Here is a 14,379-nt window from a genome sequence, read left to right as displayed (position 1 = left end):
ATATTGATAAAAGATCTTATCTCTTTATTATTACAGAAAACATCAGTCTTTTTTTAAATTATAAAATCTAATTATCAAAACCTAATAAGTGAATAGATAAAATTAGAATACTAGTAGGGAAAAAAATATAAAATTAGATATTGATATACGAAAAACTTAAATATAAATTTATTTAATATAGAAAAGAAGATGAAAAAGGTTGTCATTGTTGATTTCATGTAGCAATTAAGGTTTTTTTAAAGAGAGAGAGAGATTGATTCAATGAGTTATTCTTCTGTTTGTTGTTTTTAGGTGCTCATCAAGTATTATATATATATATATATATATATATATATATATATATATATATATATATATATATATATATATATATAGAAAGTATTTATTTTAGGTTAATTAAAAAAGAAAGAAAATTAAGAAAAGGCAACACTTCTGTGTTTTCTCTATCTTTGGACTTAAACCACGACGTTCCCATTCCATGCTTTGGTCGGTCCAAACTCCAAATTGGAGAATTTACAATTCATCTAAAATATTCAAATTAATAATTGCCATTAAAAACTTCCTTGCATTATCGTCAATTTATCATAAAAATAATTACGGAAATCACCCAAACAAGTATGAAAAGGAAATCCTTGCATCATGACGAGGGAGGTATATATATGTCTGGCGCAGACAAGGGATGGTCATATGTTCATACTTGAAGAAGGCTTAATGCGTACTTTGGCTGCCTGCTCGTGGAAATAATTGAGCTCTCTATTTCTTCCTTTCACTTCGATTTTCGTTGAAAAATATCGTACTTAGTGTCGTGTAATTGATGCATGATCACCATACCTACAACGGCGAGGGAAAACAAAATATATTTAAATATTAAGCATGGTTCTCTTGAGAGATAAAGACAGACAAGCCATGTATGAAACGTGTCCTAGTATAAGGATGGGCTCCTATCTGCCTGACCTTGGCCAATGATAAGATGACAGGTGGCCCGACCTCCAATGAAGGAACTTGAAAGTCCTGTAGTGGATGCCATGTGGTTGGGCTTGGGCTTCCTTAAGCGAGGTTAGTAGATTTGGGCCGACGAACCATGATATGAGCCCACCAGCCCAGTCCTCCCTAAAACCTCACGCTGTAATGATCTCTCTATCTACGTCTGATCTTGACCCAAGCAATAGAGTAAGTTTAACTGCTTCGCCAGAGAATCTTTGGAGCAAACCACTTGAAGATATGAAGGAATCAAACTAAAATAAATGACCTAAGGAGCTAAAGCTAGTGATGCTGTATAAACATATGGCATTATACAATAAATTAAAATAGCTCAGCATCATACCTACTCTACTATTGACAAATGAGACACCAATAGATTAGCGTTTCAAACCGTAACATGTATGCATATACTATGGGTTTGTTTGTTTTTACGTTTTAAAATGTTTTTTAAAAAATATTATTTTAATATGTTTTTAAATAAAAAATACATTTAAAAAAACAAAAGAAACACGATTGCATAAGCCTGGTGCATATCTGGGTGTAGAAAAGCTGACAATTACATTATAAGTTTTGGTTCATTATAAGCACTGCCAGGATTCACTGTCAGCGTGAACCAGAACAACCCTGTCTCTGGGAATTAGTGTTTAAATACATGCATCAGTGTTTCTGTGTTCTTGCATAAATTACAGTACTGTAGTGTAGCAAAATAACTTACATATCACATGAATGAAGTCCAAATCATTCCAGAATAGAGAATATCCTTCCTTAAATGCAGAAGATTATGTAGTATTTTTTGTGCGATGATTTAAACAAACATGCACTTCGAGGGAGGAATAGAGAAAGCAGGGAAAAGACAGACACTTTCCAGATACCAATTTAGTATTTACCTTCCCCAAAGCTTCTTGATGTTCCACGATTTGAATTGTGGAGTTGATTCTTGAAACAAAAACCCATTTGAACAGAAGCAAGAGCAAGAGCATTAGAAAAAGGAACTGGAACCTCTAATGCCTGATTGACAAGAAGAAGTGAGAATCTTTCACAATACAAGTACAATAGTTCATCTTGAAAGTTTTTCTATTTTTATTATTATTATTATTATTATTTTATCTAGAACTGCAGCTTGAGGTCAAATATTGGCTATGGAACTTGAGATCAATTAAAAGAAGAAGACAGATAATCCAAAATGCACACATACGAGCAACAGGCGGCAGCAGCAGCAGCAGGTTGAACAAAACTTCCAAAGAAAACAACTAAAGAAAACACATAAGCTGCATGAGATAAAACATGAGAGGAAAGTATATTTAAATGATTCACCGGAGGGAATGATTCAATAGGTTATCTCAGGTTTTTTTTTTTTTTATTATTATTAATTATATATTAACCCGATTTAATGAATTAAGTCAAATCAAATATTTTAATTTTAATTTTTTTTTATTTTTTAAATACATTGATTTGAGTTACTTATCATTCTAGATTTATTTAAGTTTTTTTTATATATTTATTTATTGAACGTTTTTTTCACTTGAAGCTTTTAATAATTAATTAATTTTAATTGAGGTTTCTATTTTGTTTTGACTTAGATTCCACGGTTGTTGTTACAAGTTCATGTCTTATATCAAGAATTTTACAGGTTAAATATAATATCTTGGTATTTAAAAAAAACATATCATCTAATATATTATTATCTTAATTTTTTAAAAATTCTTCATATGTTATACATCAAACTTTTAACTTCCTATCTTTTTAATTTTTTTATAAGATTATATAAAAAAATAAAAATCTACACTGCAGGTAAAAAAAACTAGTAGGCACTGTTTTTAGCTTGCGCTGATTTTTCATTTTTACCCAAATTGTAAAAACCACCCTTGAACTTAAGCACGAAAAACAATACCCCCTAAACTAACACTCGCTGATTTTTAACCCTAAACATAATTATTTCTTCAATTTTCTCCTCATTAGGTATCTATTGAGAAATTGAATAAGAAAACCCATAAAAATCATCTCAACTCCACCTTTTTTCTCTATTAATAAACATATTTTTTTTCTAAGTTGGTAAGAAAAGAAGAAGAATTGGTAGGACTTCCATGAGTTTTTTCTTCAATTTCTCAAAACAATTCTAATAGAGAAGCATAGTACAAAAAAACAAAGATCATATTATTTAAAATAAAAACCATAGAAATTTTTAGTTAAGAAGGATATTTGTTTTTCTACTTAAGTTGAGGGCTTTTCCACTTAGCCTTTTATATATATATATATATATATATATATATATATTAGCCTAGGACATTTTGAAAAAATACGAATTGAGTTATTTAATTTGATAGAAAATTTATGCTTGAATATACTAATAAAAATACCTTAGGCCGAGGGAAATGAAAATTGAAGGAAAATTTTGAAAACCAAAATATAGAGCCATTACACACCATGTTCTGCCAAAGTTTTAGCAAAGGAGAAAGAGTCAAATTATATTTGATTTCTTGTTTAAATAAGTTAAAATGGATGAAAAAGGAAGAAGAGTATATATATATCCCATAATCTTTCTTTTTTTTGTGTCTAACAAATTTCAATGGTTCTTGATGCAGTAAATGATGCAATGAACCGGGGGGACAATTCAAAAGGCAGCCTTCGAATCCACAGCACTTGTCGTTGCTAGTGTTCGTCAAGTTTACCTGCTGCGCCGCCTGTTCGAGCGAAAGCTTGTGATGCCCAGAGTTTAGACTGGGCATGCTGCAGTAGCTGTAGGAAAATGCAAGTTGAGCAGGATTTTAAACTTTCCTTCACTATTTTAATGGTTTAGTGGGGAAAGAACACATCTGTAGGCACCATCTCTTTGAAATTCTTTTGATAATGGAATTATACATGTATAGCTTTTAGATGGTTTTTTCTGTTTTTCAGGCAATCTTTGCCCTTGAGCTAGGTCTGCAAGTGCTTTCTTCCTTGTTCTCTCCAAATTGTCTGGGATTCAAACTCGACCTTCTCTTTAGAGAAAATATGCTGGTGCCAGGTGCTTTCACTTGGGTCTTAAACTGTTCTTGCACACCATCGGCCGCCAATTGAAGTCAGATTTCATCCAGTTGCAGCCATTTGGAAATGAGACAGCCTTTTATAAAAAGCAACCCCACAATTGCCTGTTGGGGCCAGTTAACCAGTACTGCAGATATAACCCTAATGCCATCATTAGAGTGTACTCCTTTTGGAAATGAGGAATGACCAAAGTTGTCCCGGTGTTTAAGAACAAGAAGGCGTTGAAGAATTTCCTAATAATTTGGAGCCAAGCTAACAAGATCTAAAATGATTCAGTTTTCTTGAAAAGTATTTAGTTATTATTAAGAGACAGAAAGTGCATGTCTTTTTGTATTGAAAGTTCAGCAATTCATTCCAAAACTATCTTGAAAACATTCTTTAACCAAACATGTTTGCTTTTTGTCTCTTCCCCATGTAACACTAATCAATCACAACCTTGGTGGCTTTTCTTTACTCACCAAATTGATTGAAAGCAAGGAGAAGAAAACATATCAGTTGCATGATAGATACAATTATTGTGTATTTGTTCATTCCCCCCCCACCATAACTCAGTTTTACATCACAAAAAAAAATAAAAATCCAGCAGCAACAATCCTACAGCTCCTATCATCTTTAGTAAATATATTGTGGGGACATAGATAGTTAAACATACACTTCGGTTGAAGCCCTTATGTTGGAATGACATCGTCAAGACTCCACATGCGGACTTTGGATGCAGCAAAACCATTTTTTCTGAAAATCAGTAAATTATCCATGTTAAAATGGAAAACATAACACCCATGAATTTATGAGATAGAAAAGATTGTAGCCGGCCATGAGTTTGTTGTGACATTTCTGTGCTGTTTAGAAGGAACTTAAACTGCAAAACTAAATAATGTCTCACAATATTTATTATTAGTCCATTTCCACCCATCTAAATGGACTTTCACAATGGTGCCATGAATTACAATTGATTAGAAGATAGCCACATCCATGTGGAAAAGAAGACCAGACCAGACAGTTCCGTGTTCTATCCTCACAAAATCTCTGAGCAGAAATCGCTTGCTCAGATGACATGGTTAGACTATCTGATCCTTTCCCCAGCATTTTTAAGGCCATAAATTCAGCAACTTTCCCCAATCACCCTAACTTCTGTAAAAGCTAAATGATATCCTTCTATTTATAATGCAAAATGATATCCACAATATCACTGGCCACAGGTGAAAACTCAACAAAAATCAATCCAATGATAGGCTACATCAAATTTTTTCCCCTCTGTTTTGTTGCATATTGATCAGGGTCTCTTAAGTTGTTGATATCAATAGTAAACCCCACACACTTGAAAATTAACATACACACAAGCATAGAAACATAGCCCATTCAAGCAAGATGTTACACGTTACTGGGAAAAGATCATGCTATCTTGGCTGGCTCATGTATGTGTCACTTGCAAGACACATGCCTTCCCTGCAAAAAAAGCATTATGTGATGGGGAAAAAACATGCTATCTTGGCTGGCTCATGTATGTATCATTTGCAAGACACTTGCCTTCCCTGCTAAAAAAGCATTATGTGATGGGGAAAAAAAAACTTACAGGCTGAGATTTGGCAGGATTTAATCCAGGCTTAACATGAGAATCAACAACCTTTCCTGGTGATTCCGGTTGGCCACCTGTCTTCTTCTCATCCCTTGCCTTGTTAAAAATTACAGTGAATCCCTCAGCTGATGCAGGATCATTGACATCCCATTCACCAAATTTTGGCAGTGGCCGACCTGTGTCCTGTAGACAAGAAAGAAATGCAGAGAGCAGCCATCAAGATTCTGGGAGCTGTATGAATCTGGGAAGAGACGTACATCGAGCAGCAGTGATTTTTCATTTAACAACAAAAACTACAAAGATTTAGAATTATGAGAACAGATATTCAGTACAGCAACGTCATACTTTCACTGTGGTCCAATTGAGTAAAAAAAGGAGCTCAACAAATAATAAAGACAGCCAAAAAAATCATACAAACCATGTGCTCTAGTTCTACAGAAATAATTAACCAGAACTGAAAACACAGTAATAAATTAAAACCTAAAGCAGACATCCCATCTAATACAGAGGAAACCACAAACATTAAATCAGAATTGAATATGATCTAGTGTACCATCACATATGCAGGGGTAGTAGAAGCTTAACAGCAAGCATTTATAATTCTTAATGCCCACAGCCATAAACAGAGGCAACACCACTATATAACTAGGATTAAGAAATCTATGATCCAATAAATGGAGCTCAAACAGGCCATTAAAGTCCTGAAAAGCATAATGCAAAGACTAGCATGTATTAGATAGGTGTATTTTCTTAAGCTATGCTAACATATTCAACTCATCAACTTCACTTTCAAGGATCTACTCGCTTCAGCTTCCCAATCATATGCTTGTTCATGTTAGTGAGGCAATTAATTATCTTCATTACAAAATGACATTTTCTTGATTCTCGCAGGCACAAAAGGGTCTAAAATCACCCCGTGATGAAAGAATTGCATAACATTTTTTTGTTGTAAGATCCAGCTCCTAAATCTATGAGCGCTCCTAGCAAGCTCTTAATAACTAACACGGATCATCAAAGAGAAGCAAAAAAAGATAATTTTCCAAATAGAAATTACTTCGTCCATAAATAACATGTAAAGTTCATTAATTAAAATTCATAAATATAAAATTAACGGAAAAGAAAAGAGACTGCTCTAACCATTAAATAACATTTCCTAAACAGTGGTAAAAAAAACCCCACAAAATAAGAAACCAAAATCAAATCAACATAATTCATGAAGTAAAAATAAAAAGAACATTTGTAATCAGCAGCAAAAGCCAAACCATAAAAAAAACTGGTACAGATAAAAAAAAAAACCAGCAAAAGTACAATTAAACAAAAAAGAACAAAAATAGAAACTTTAATACATACTCACACACAAGAATCGGTATGCATATAGGGATATAGACTATTATACAGAAACTACATACCGACATGAATTCTAGAGAGAGACTTTCAGGTGAAGCAGGGAATCGATATACAGCGAGAGAGAGAGAGACAGCGTGTGCCTTTTGGAGAGAGAGACAGTGTGAAATGGGCTTCAAATGGGCCTGTCTGTATTCTATCATGAAGGGTATCAACTGTTTATTTGTAATAATAACGGCAATGTTAATGGTGCCGTTACTCTATCGTCATCAACGACGTGGCAAGAGTGTTGATAACGGAACGGGTACTGAGCTGGCAAACAGCGTAATTGGGAGAAATGGTGCGCTCCATAGAGGCAATCTGTACAGTTAACTTGTTGGCACCCTTAAACTGTTTTGTCTCGTCTTCTGTTTGTTTTTTTATTTTTAAAAGTATTTTTGAAAAAATTAAAAAATATATATTTTAAATTAATTTTTTTATTTTTTCAAATTATTTTAATATAGTGATGTAAAAAATAAATTTTTTAAAAATAAAAAAATATTATTTTAATGTAAATAAAAAATATTTTGAAAAACAATCATCATCAAAATATCAAATAAACTTTTAACAAAAAAGTTGGTGGGTTGAATTTTAAATTATTTTTTAATGTAAAAAAAGTGTTGACATTGTAAATGCAATTTTTATACCATGAAAACTTTTAATTGGGAATTAGAAAGCTAATAAGTGTGCTTAACAAAATATAAAAAAATTAAAAAACCTAATAAACCATAACAAGAGTTATTAATACTAACGAGAAAATAAAACGAAAAGTTAAAAGATAAAAGCATGTGATAATATTTGATATCATGATGTGGAGTGCTTTTTGAATTTTTTTTAAATTTAATTATATGATAATAAAAATAAATTTTTATTACAAATATAATAATTTAAATTTTGTAGACAAAAATGGAATTGTAAATATAATTGGTGTTTACTAATGTTTTTTTTTAATATATCTTTCTTTAGATATGCTGTTTATTTTCTAGAAATTATAAGCAATTAAAATTAATATAGAAAAATTATAATGATATGAAATAGTTATAAAACAAGGATCTCTTTAATCAAGTTTTGTTTTCTTTATTGATACATTTGTTTTACAAAATACTTTTTTTTATTTATTTATCAAAAGTTCTATTTTTCAGACAAAAACTTATTAAAATCTTATAAGCAAGTTTTAATAAAATAAAATAACAAATATTGAATTGATAATTTTGACACGAATGTATTAAAAAGATAAAAAAAAACTAATATTGAAAAAAATTATATATAAAAAACTTACAATAAATATTTGTAAATAAGTATTTCATATGCATTTAAAAAATTATGCATGTTAGATTCATATATACATATCAAAAAATCAATTGATAATATTATCATAGAAAAAACTAATATTATTTAAAACTAATGATATATTGGATAATTATTTAAACATCATTTAAATAATTTTATTTTAAAACAATTAAATTAAAAAATAAAAAGAGAGAAAAAAATTAAATAAAAAAAACTTAAAGGTCAGGCGTGTAGGACATTCGCACCTGCCTAATATTAAAACTTAAGCCTACATGTCTTTATTTTATTTTATTTTTTGTTAAAGGGTGAACGTCATCCACCCTAATTTGTTTTTCTAAATTTGGAGAAATATTATATAAAAAACTTACAATAAATATTTTTTAAATAAATATTTCATATGCATTTAAAAAATTATGCATATTAGATTCTTATATACCTAACAAGAAATCAATTCCTAATATTACCATGAAAGAAACTAATATTATTTCAAAATAATGATAATTATTTAAACATCATTTAAATAACTTTATTTTAAAACAATTAACTTAACAAATAAGAAAAGAAGAAAAAAAAATAATTTTTTTTGAATATCCAGCTTGCATAAGCTAGATGCGCACCTATTCAACATGAAAGTCAAAGCTCGCATGTCTTGCTCTTTATTTTATTTTATTTGTTAAAAGGATACCGTTATCCATTCTAATTTGTTTTTCAAAATTTGAAGGAAAGGTATATAAAAAACTTACAATAAATATTTTAGAAATAAATATTTCATATGCATTTTAAAAATTATGCATATTATATACCTATTATGAAATCAATTGCTAATATTAGCATGGGAAAAAATAATATTAATTAACAATAATTACATATTGGATAATTATTTAAACATCATTTAAATAAATATATTTTAAAAGAATTAATTAACAAATAAGAAAAGAGGAAAAAACAATAAAAAAATTTGAAGTGCAAGTGCAAATAGACTAGATATACGCACCTACCCAACATGAAAGCACAAGCCCAAACTCGCATGCCTTACTCTTTATTTTATTTTTATTTGTTAAAAAGTAAATGTCGTCCACCCTAGCTTTTCTCTAAATTTGGAGAATAATGAGTTGTCTGTTGTTCATTAGCCATCTTCTCGTGTCACTAAAGGTGGTTCTAATGACTAGAAAGTCAAGGTTTAAAATTTTGGACCCTGAAAAATTAGATTTCAATAATTTTCTTGACCTAAAAGCTTGAAAAAAAAAATATCTAATAAACCAATATATCCTCATTTGTAATAGAAAAATACATTCTAATTAATCTAAAAATACAAAATCAAATAAAAAAAAACTTTTAAAGTCTCGATTTACTTTTCATGACATCAATGAAAATGAAAACAACTTCTATTGGGTTCCTCTCTTTAAGAAGAATTCATAAACATCAAATTCAAAGTATTTGGTGGACAAAATCCAACCATTCGATAGCTTTCTCTTTGTTTAAAATTTTCGATAACTTTTTTTATTCTCCCACATCTAGAGATTGAAATGTAAAACAAATAAAATTTGAGACTGAGATAAAAAAAATAAAATGGATCAAATACAATAAAATGTTAAAATTAAGGTACCAAAGTATAGATTTACACACCTTTCTTTTCTATTTTAATTTCTCTGTTAACCAGACAAAATACCCGCACGAGGCTACGTGATTATTTTTAAAATCATACCCGCACGAGGCTACGTGATTATTTTTAAAATCATCTTTCTTTTCTATTTTAATTAAAATAAATATTCATAAATTTTTTAATGATTTAAATTCTACAGAAAAATTTCTCTTGTCAAAATTTATATATAATTATTGAAAATAAAAAAACTCAAGGTCCCTAAAAAACATGGCGTGATGATAAAGTGCTTGAAATCTACACAGCATGTCTCGAGTTCGAGTCAGGGCGTACATCTCTTGTAAGAGTCTGGGACAGCCGGGGTTTTACTTACTCACCTGAACTCATAAAATGTGCTTTTTAGAGAGTGGAGTTTTCTCGAATCAAAAAAAAAAAAACTCAAGTTTAAAACTCAAATCTTATTTAAAAGGCATGAAATAATTAAATAATTTTTAAATATCATTATAATTATTTATCTAAATATAATTTAATTTTTAGATATAAAAACTAAAAAATGAGAGGATGGTCTGAAGAACATGGCTAGACGATATACTTGGCTTTAACAATAAATGTTAGGCACAGCTAGGTTTTTAAGTCCACGCTCATTTATCTGTGCTTTGGAATCGTAGCTAAAAATATTTTTTAAAGGTAGGGGACAAGGTGTTGTTCGTCAACGATCATCAGAGGTGACATATGAATTGGAGTTCTAATTTTAGATATTAAAAATTAAAATTTTAATTTTTTTAATTCAAAAATACGAAAGAAAAAAAAACCATCATGAGGAACCAAAGTCTTAGATTTCAATTTTAATGAAACAAATTTAATTAGAAAATTATTACATTTTAATAGGAAGGTTTAAATTTAATAAAGCTAACAAGTAAAACAAGTAAATATGATGAAAGGGTGACTTAACTAATCAGATTTTGAGTTTATTTCTAATGGTCACAAGTTCAAGTTCTCTCAGGATTACTAGTGGCTTATATGGTTGTTAACTTCAGGGTTCATGGAATTAGTTGAGAGACGCGCAAGTTGACCCAAATACTTACATTAATAATAAAAAAATATATATGGATTGATGAAATAAACAAAAGCTATAAATAACTTCATGATCATATAAGTTACATGTATTAATATTATAAATAAATTCTTGAATGTCCTCTAATCTACAAGCAGTGTTATGGCATCCATTAATTTTCAAATTCTTTGTTTTTTTTCGCAAGGAAAAAACTTCCACAAGTTATAAAGTAATTACAAAGACTTTCGTCCACATGTCCCATCATATTTGATGTCTTTATTTTATTTACATCATCAGGATGTTTCCACACTAACAATGTCGTAAGAGTGATTTTCTTCTTCTTTTTCTCGAACTTCAGACAACATATTTGTGTCATCAAAAACATTTTCATTGTGTTTTGGTTAGTTGTTATGAGACAGAGATTAATTTATATATATATAAACATAACTGGATGATGTAAGAGATCCTCTCACATGAATATGTAACATATTCTCAAGAATCTGTGACAATTTCTTATTTATTTTTTCATCTTTTGATTTAGGATTTGTCGAACAGCTATCAATGGAGAAACTTGGATGGCCAGGATTGATCTTTTATTCTTTCAATTTAGCCCTTGTTCTTGTTAATTCCAATTCTATAAGAAGTACAATTATTTTAATTTTGCCCTTATCAATTTTACTCCTTCCTCAATTTAAGCTAGACTCATAATTTAAAGTTGGTGGTCTTTTTACCCAAGGACTTCTAATAAGCCCAATATAGTAATAACAAAGAGAATTATGCTCAATACTTCTCAAACTTATCCTAAGTTGACATTGAACCAGCTCAAAGAAAATAAAAGACAAAAGGACTTTTGTTTAAGTGCAGTGGCAAATGCTACACAGGGCCTAAAGTTATTTTTTATGGAAGAGGATGTTGTAGTTGAAGGCGAGGAGGTTGTTTCAGATATGGGAACCTAATTGATTTAGTGGAGGTAGAAGATCTAAATGAAGCAGAAATTTCACTCCATGCCATGATTGATGTCCCAACTCAATTTTGGATTCTTCCCAAATTGCCTTTTTCCTTTTGAAAATATAAAAACATTTTAAAAAAAAATTTTAAAAAAATTGGCAACTCGAAGAAAACAGGTCGAAAAAAATTTCAAAGCATGAAGGAACCAAGCTGGAGTTTTGGATAAAATTAGAAGCTCAATTGTATCTTATTATACCTAAGACTAATAAGATAATGCATATTCAAGTTTGAATTAAATGATTATTGGACGGATATGCATAAAAATTAAGTCCAAGAAATTAATTAGATTTTTAATAAGCCAAGTTGATTTAATCATAGGTCCAATTAAAGGTTGAATTATGTTTAAGAATTAATCTGGTAAAATTAAAAGATTTAATAAGGTGCAAGGACTTAATTGGATTTTTAATGGCTCAAATTAAATTTATTATGGACTTAATTGGTGAAAAACTAAGTTTGGAAGACTAATTTGGGATAAATTGAGAAGATTGAAATTTTAGAGGACCAAATTTATTTTTTACAAGTCAATTGGGTGAAACCAGGGACAAAATTGCAAGAAAATCAAAGTATGAGGTCAATTAAGGGTCAAATTGAAGAAATTCACAACCAAAAACCTTTCTGAAAAAAAGGTACTAAACTTCGGGGACTCAATTTAATTGAAAACATGGGTGAAATTGAAGAAATTAAAATTTAAAGGTCCTTGAAGGATTAATTGAAAATATCCAAGACCAACAAGGACCACTTTATAAAAAGTGCAGAAATTGAAGAGTCTAGTTGAAGAAGGCCAATGGTGAAATTACAAGGAATCTAAAAGATTAGAGCTGATTGAGGGTTCCATTACAAAGTGCCAAGGGTTTAGGGACCAAATAAAAAAATCTAATGATTTCAAAATTCATTGTCTTCTTTTTCTAAACCTGAAAAGTTGTCCATAAAACCCCTTTTCATAGTCATTTAATGTGCCACTCATGCCTCAAATAGAATGAAAAAGACACTATATGGTAAAGTTCAACCTGTACCACACCCCTAGCTTGATTCCCGTTGGTTTGCCATAAACAAAACCTACAAAAAAGGTGACCCAAAAAGACTAACTCGATTAGCCTTTATAGCCTAATTTTGCAAATTGTGATTGTGACTTTTGGCTAACGATTGAGATCCTTCTCATTTGAATCAAGGGCTAAGATTTACACTCAATAAAAATTGGATGTCTTTTTGTCATCCTTTATAAATAAAGGTGGATTTCGTGCAAGGAGGAGACAGAAAAAAGAGGTTGAAAGTGAGAAAAAAACTAGTCTTTAAAGTGCTATTTACCTTCTTCCCTCAAACCCAACACCAACTTTTTTCTAGATAGAAGACATCCTTCATCGTTGCTCATCTTCTAAATAAAACACCTTTTGTTTCCCATATCTCATTGAAAAAACACACACTGGTCATTCCATGAGTCCAGCAGTGCCAACCTCCGCACCGTGACCAACAACAATAGCACCGTAGGCTTCCCCCAGCAACTTTAACCTCTACATTGTGACCAACAATAACAGCACAATAAGCTTTCTTCTAGCAGCACTGTCTCCTCTTCCCAGCAGCAACACTCCCCTTCATGCTAGGTAACCTGCTCTTCTTTTCTCTCTTGCTATTGTTCATTATAGGCAGGACGTAAATTATTTCACGTCTTTCAATTGCTAGCTTTTGCCATCAGATGCCAAGGGGGTTAGACCCTCAGCCCAGCCCACGTTAATATATATATATAAAAAGTTTTGGGCCTTCAGTCAGCCCAGCCCAACCGGGCTGGGCTTGGATCTCATGCTCAACCAGCCCAACTCCTAGGCTGAAGGTATGTTTTTCAAACACACCCTAGTGCATTTCCTTAGTTTTTAATTTGTTTTTATTTTAATGTTTAGCCAAATAAGCTTAATAAAAAGCCAAAAAAATCTAAAAAAATTGCAAGGACTATTTTAAAATTATTTATGGGTTCCTTGCTTGTTTTTCCAACAATTTTATTTAATATTGGACCGTAGACTTACAATGTAAGACATTGATCTAATATTAAAAATACATGATTTTTCTCAAAGATTTTGATAAAATTTCAAAAAAAAATAAAAAAACCCCTTATTTTAGAAAATAAAAAATATGTTTTTTTAAAATAATTTTATTTAATATTGGGTTGTAGACTTACACTATAAAATACAAACTCAGTATTAAAATACCTGATTTTTCTCCGAAATCTCAAAAATTCCAAAAACAATTAAAAAATTCCCTCATTTCAAAAGAAAAAAAAAATGTTTTATGTTTATGCATATGACCAAATTCTAAAGATTTTTCATGCATATTTTTCTAAAAAAGACAATCGTATTTTTATTATGTTTTAAATGGATATTATAACTAATTTATGATTATCCATTAGGGTTTGACCAAAATATCAAAAAATCCCACAACAATTAATTTTTTATTTGGAGTGTTAGGATTTAATTG

The 14,379-nt window shown here is 30.3% G+C and overlaps 1 protein-coding gene across 2 annotated transcripts; it reads right to left on the bottom strand.

The window, feature by feature from the left end:
* Positions 1–4,330: 4,330 nt before the first annotated feature.
* On the bottom strand, positions 4,331–7,151 carry LOC133702830 (protein NOI4-like). Of its 2 annotated transcripts, none has more exons than XM_062127142.1 (3): positions 6,991–7,151; positions 5,579–5,764; positions 4,331–4,737 (listed from the first exon to the last, which is right to left on the bottom strand). In XM_062127142.1, exons 1-3 carry the CDS (start codon positions 7,126–7,128, stop codon positions 4,693–4,695), a joined length of 369 nt encoding a protein of 122 aa, XP_061983126.1. In that variant the 5' UTR covers positions 7,129–7,151; the 3' UTR covers positions 4,331–4,692. The 2 variants fall into 2 exon arrangements, with proteins under 2 accessions (XP_061983126.1, XP_061983127.1); XM_062127143.1 differs by lacking the exon at positions 4,331–4,737 and adding an exon at positions 4,874–5,451.
* Between the last annotated feature and the right edge of the window lie 7,228 nt (positions 7,152–14,379).

This window comes from Populus nigra, chromosome 9 (genome assembly GCF_951802175.1).
Source record: "Populus nigra chromosome 9, ddPopNigr1.1, whole genome shotgun sequence".
NCBI lineage: Eukaryota > Viridiplantae > Streptophyta > Magnoliopsida > Malpighiales > Salicaceae > Populus > Populus nigra.
Note: the sequence above shows the minus strand (reverse complement) of the source record. Positions and strands in the feature narration are given on the sequence as shown.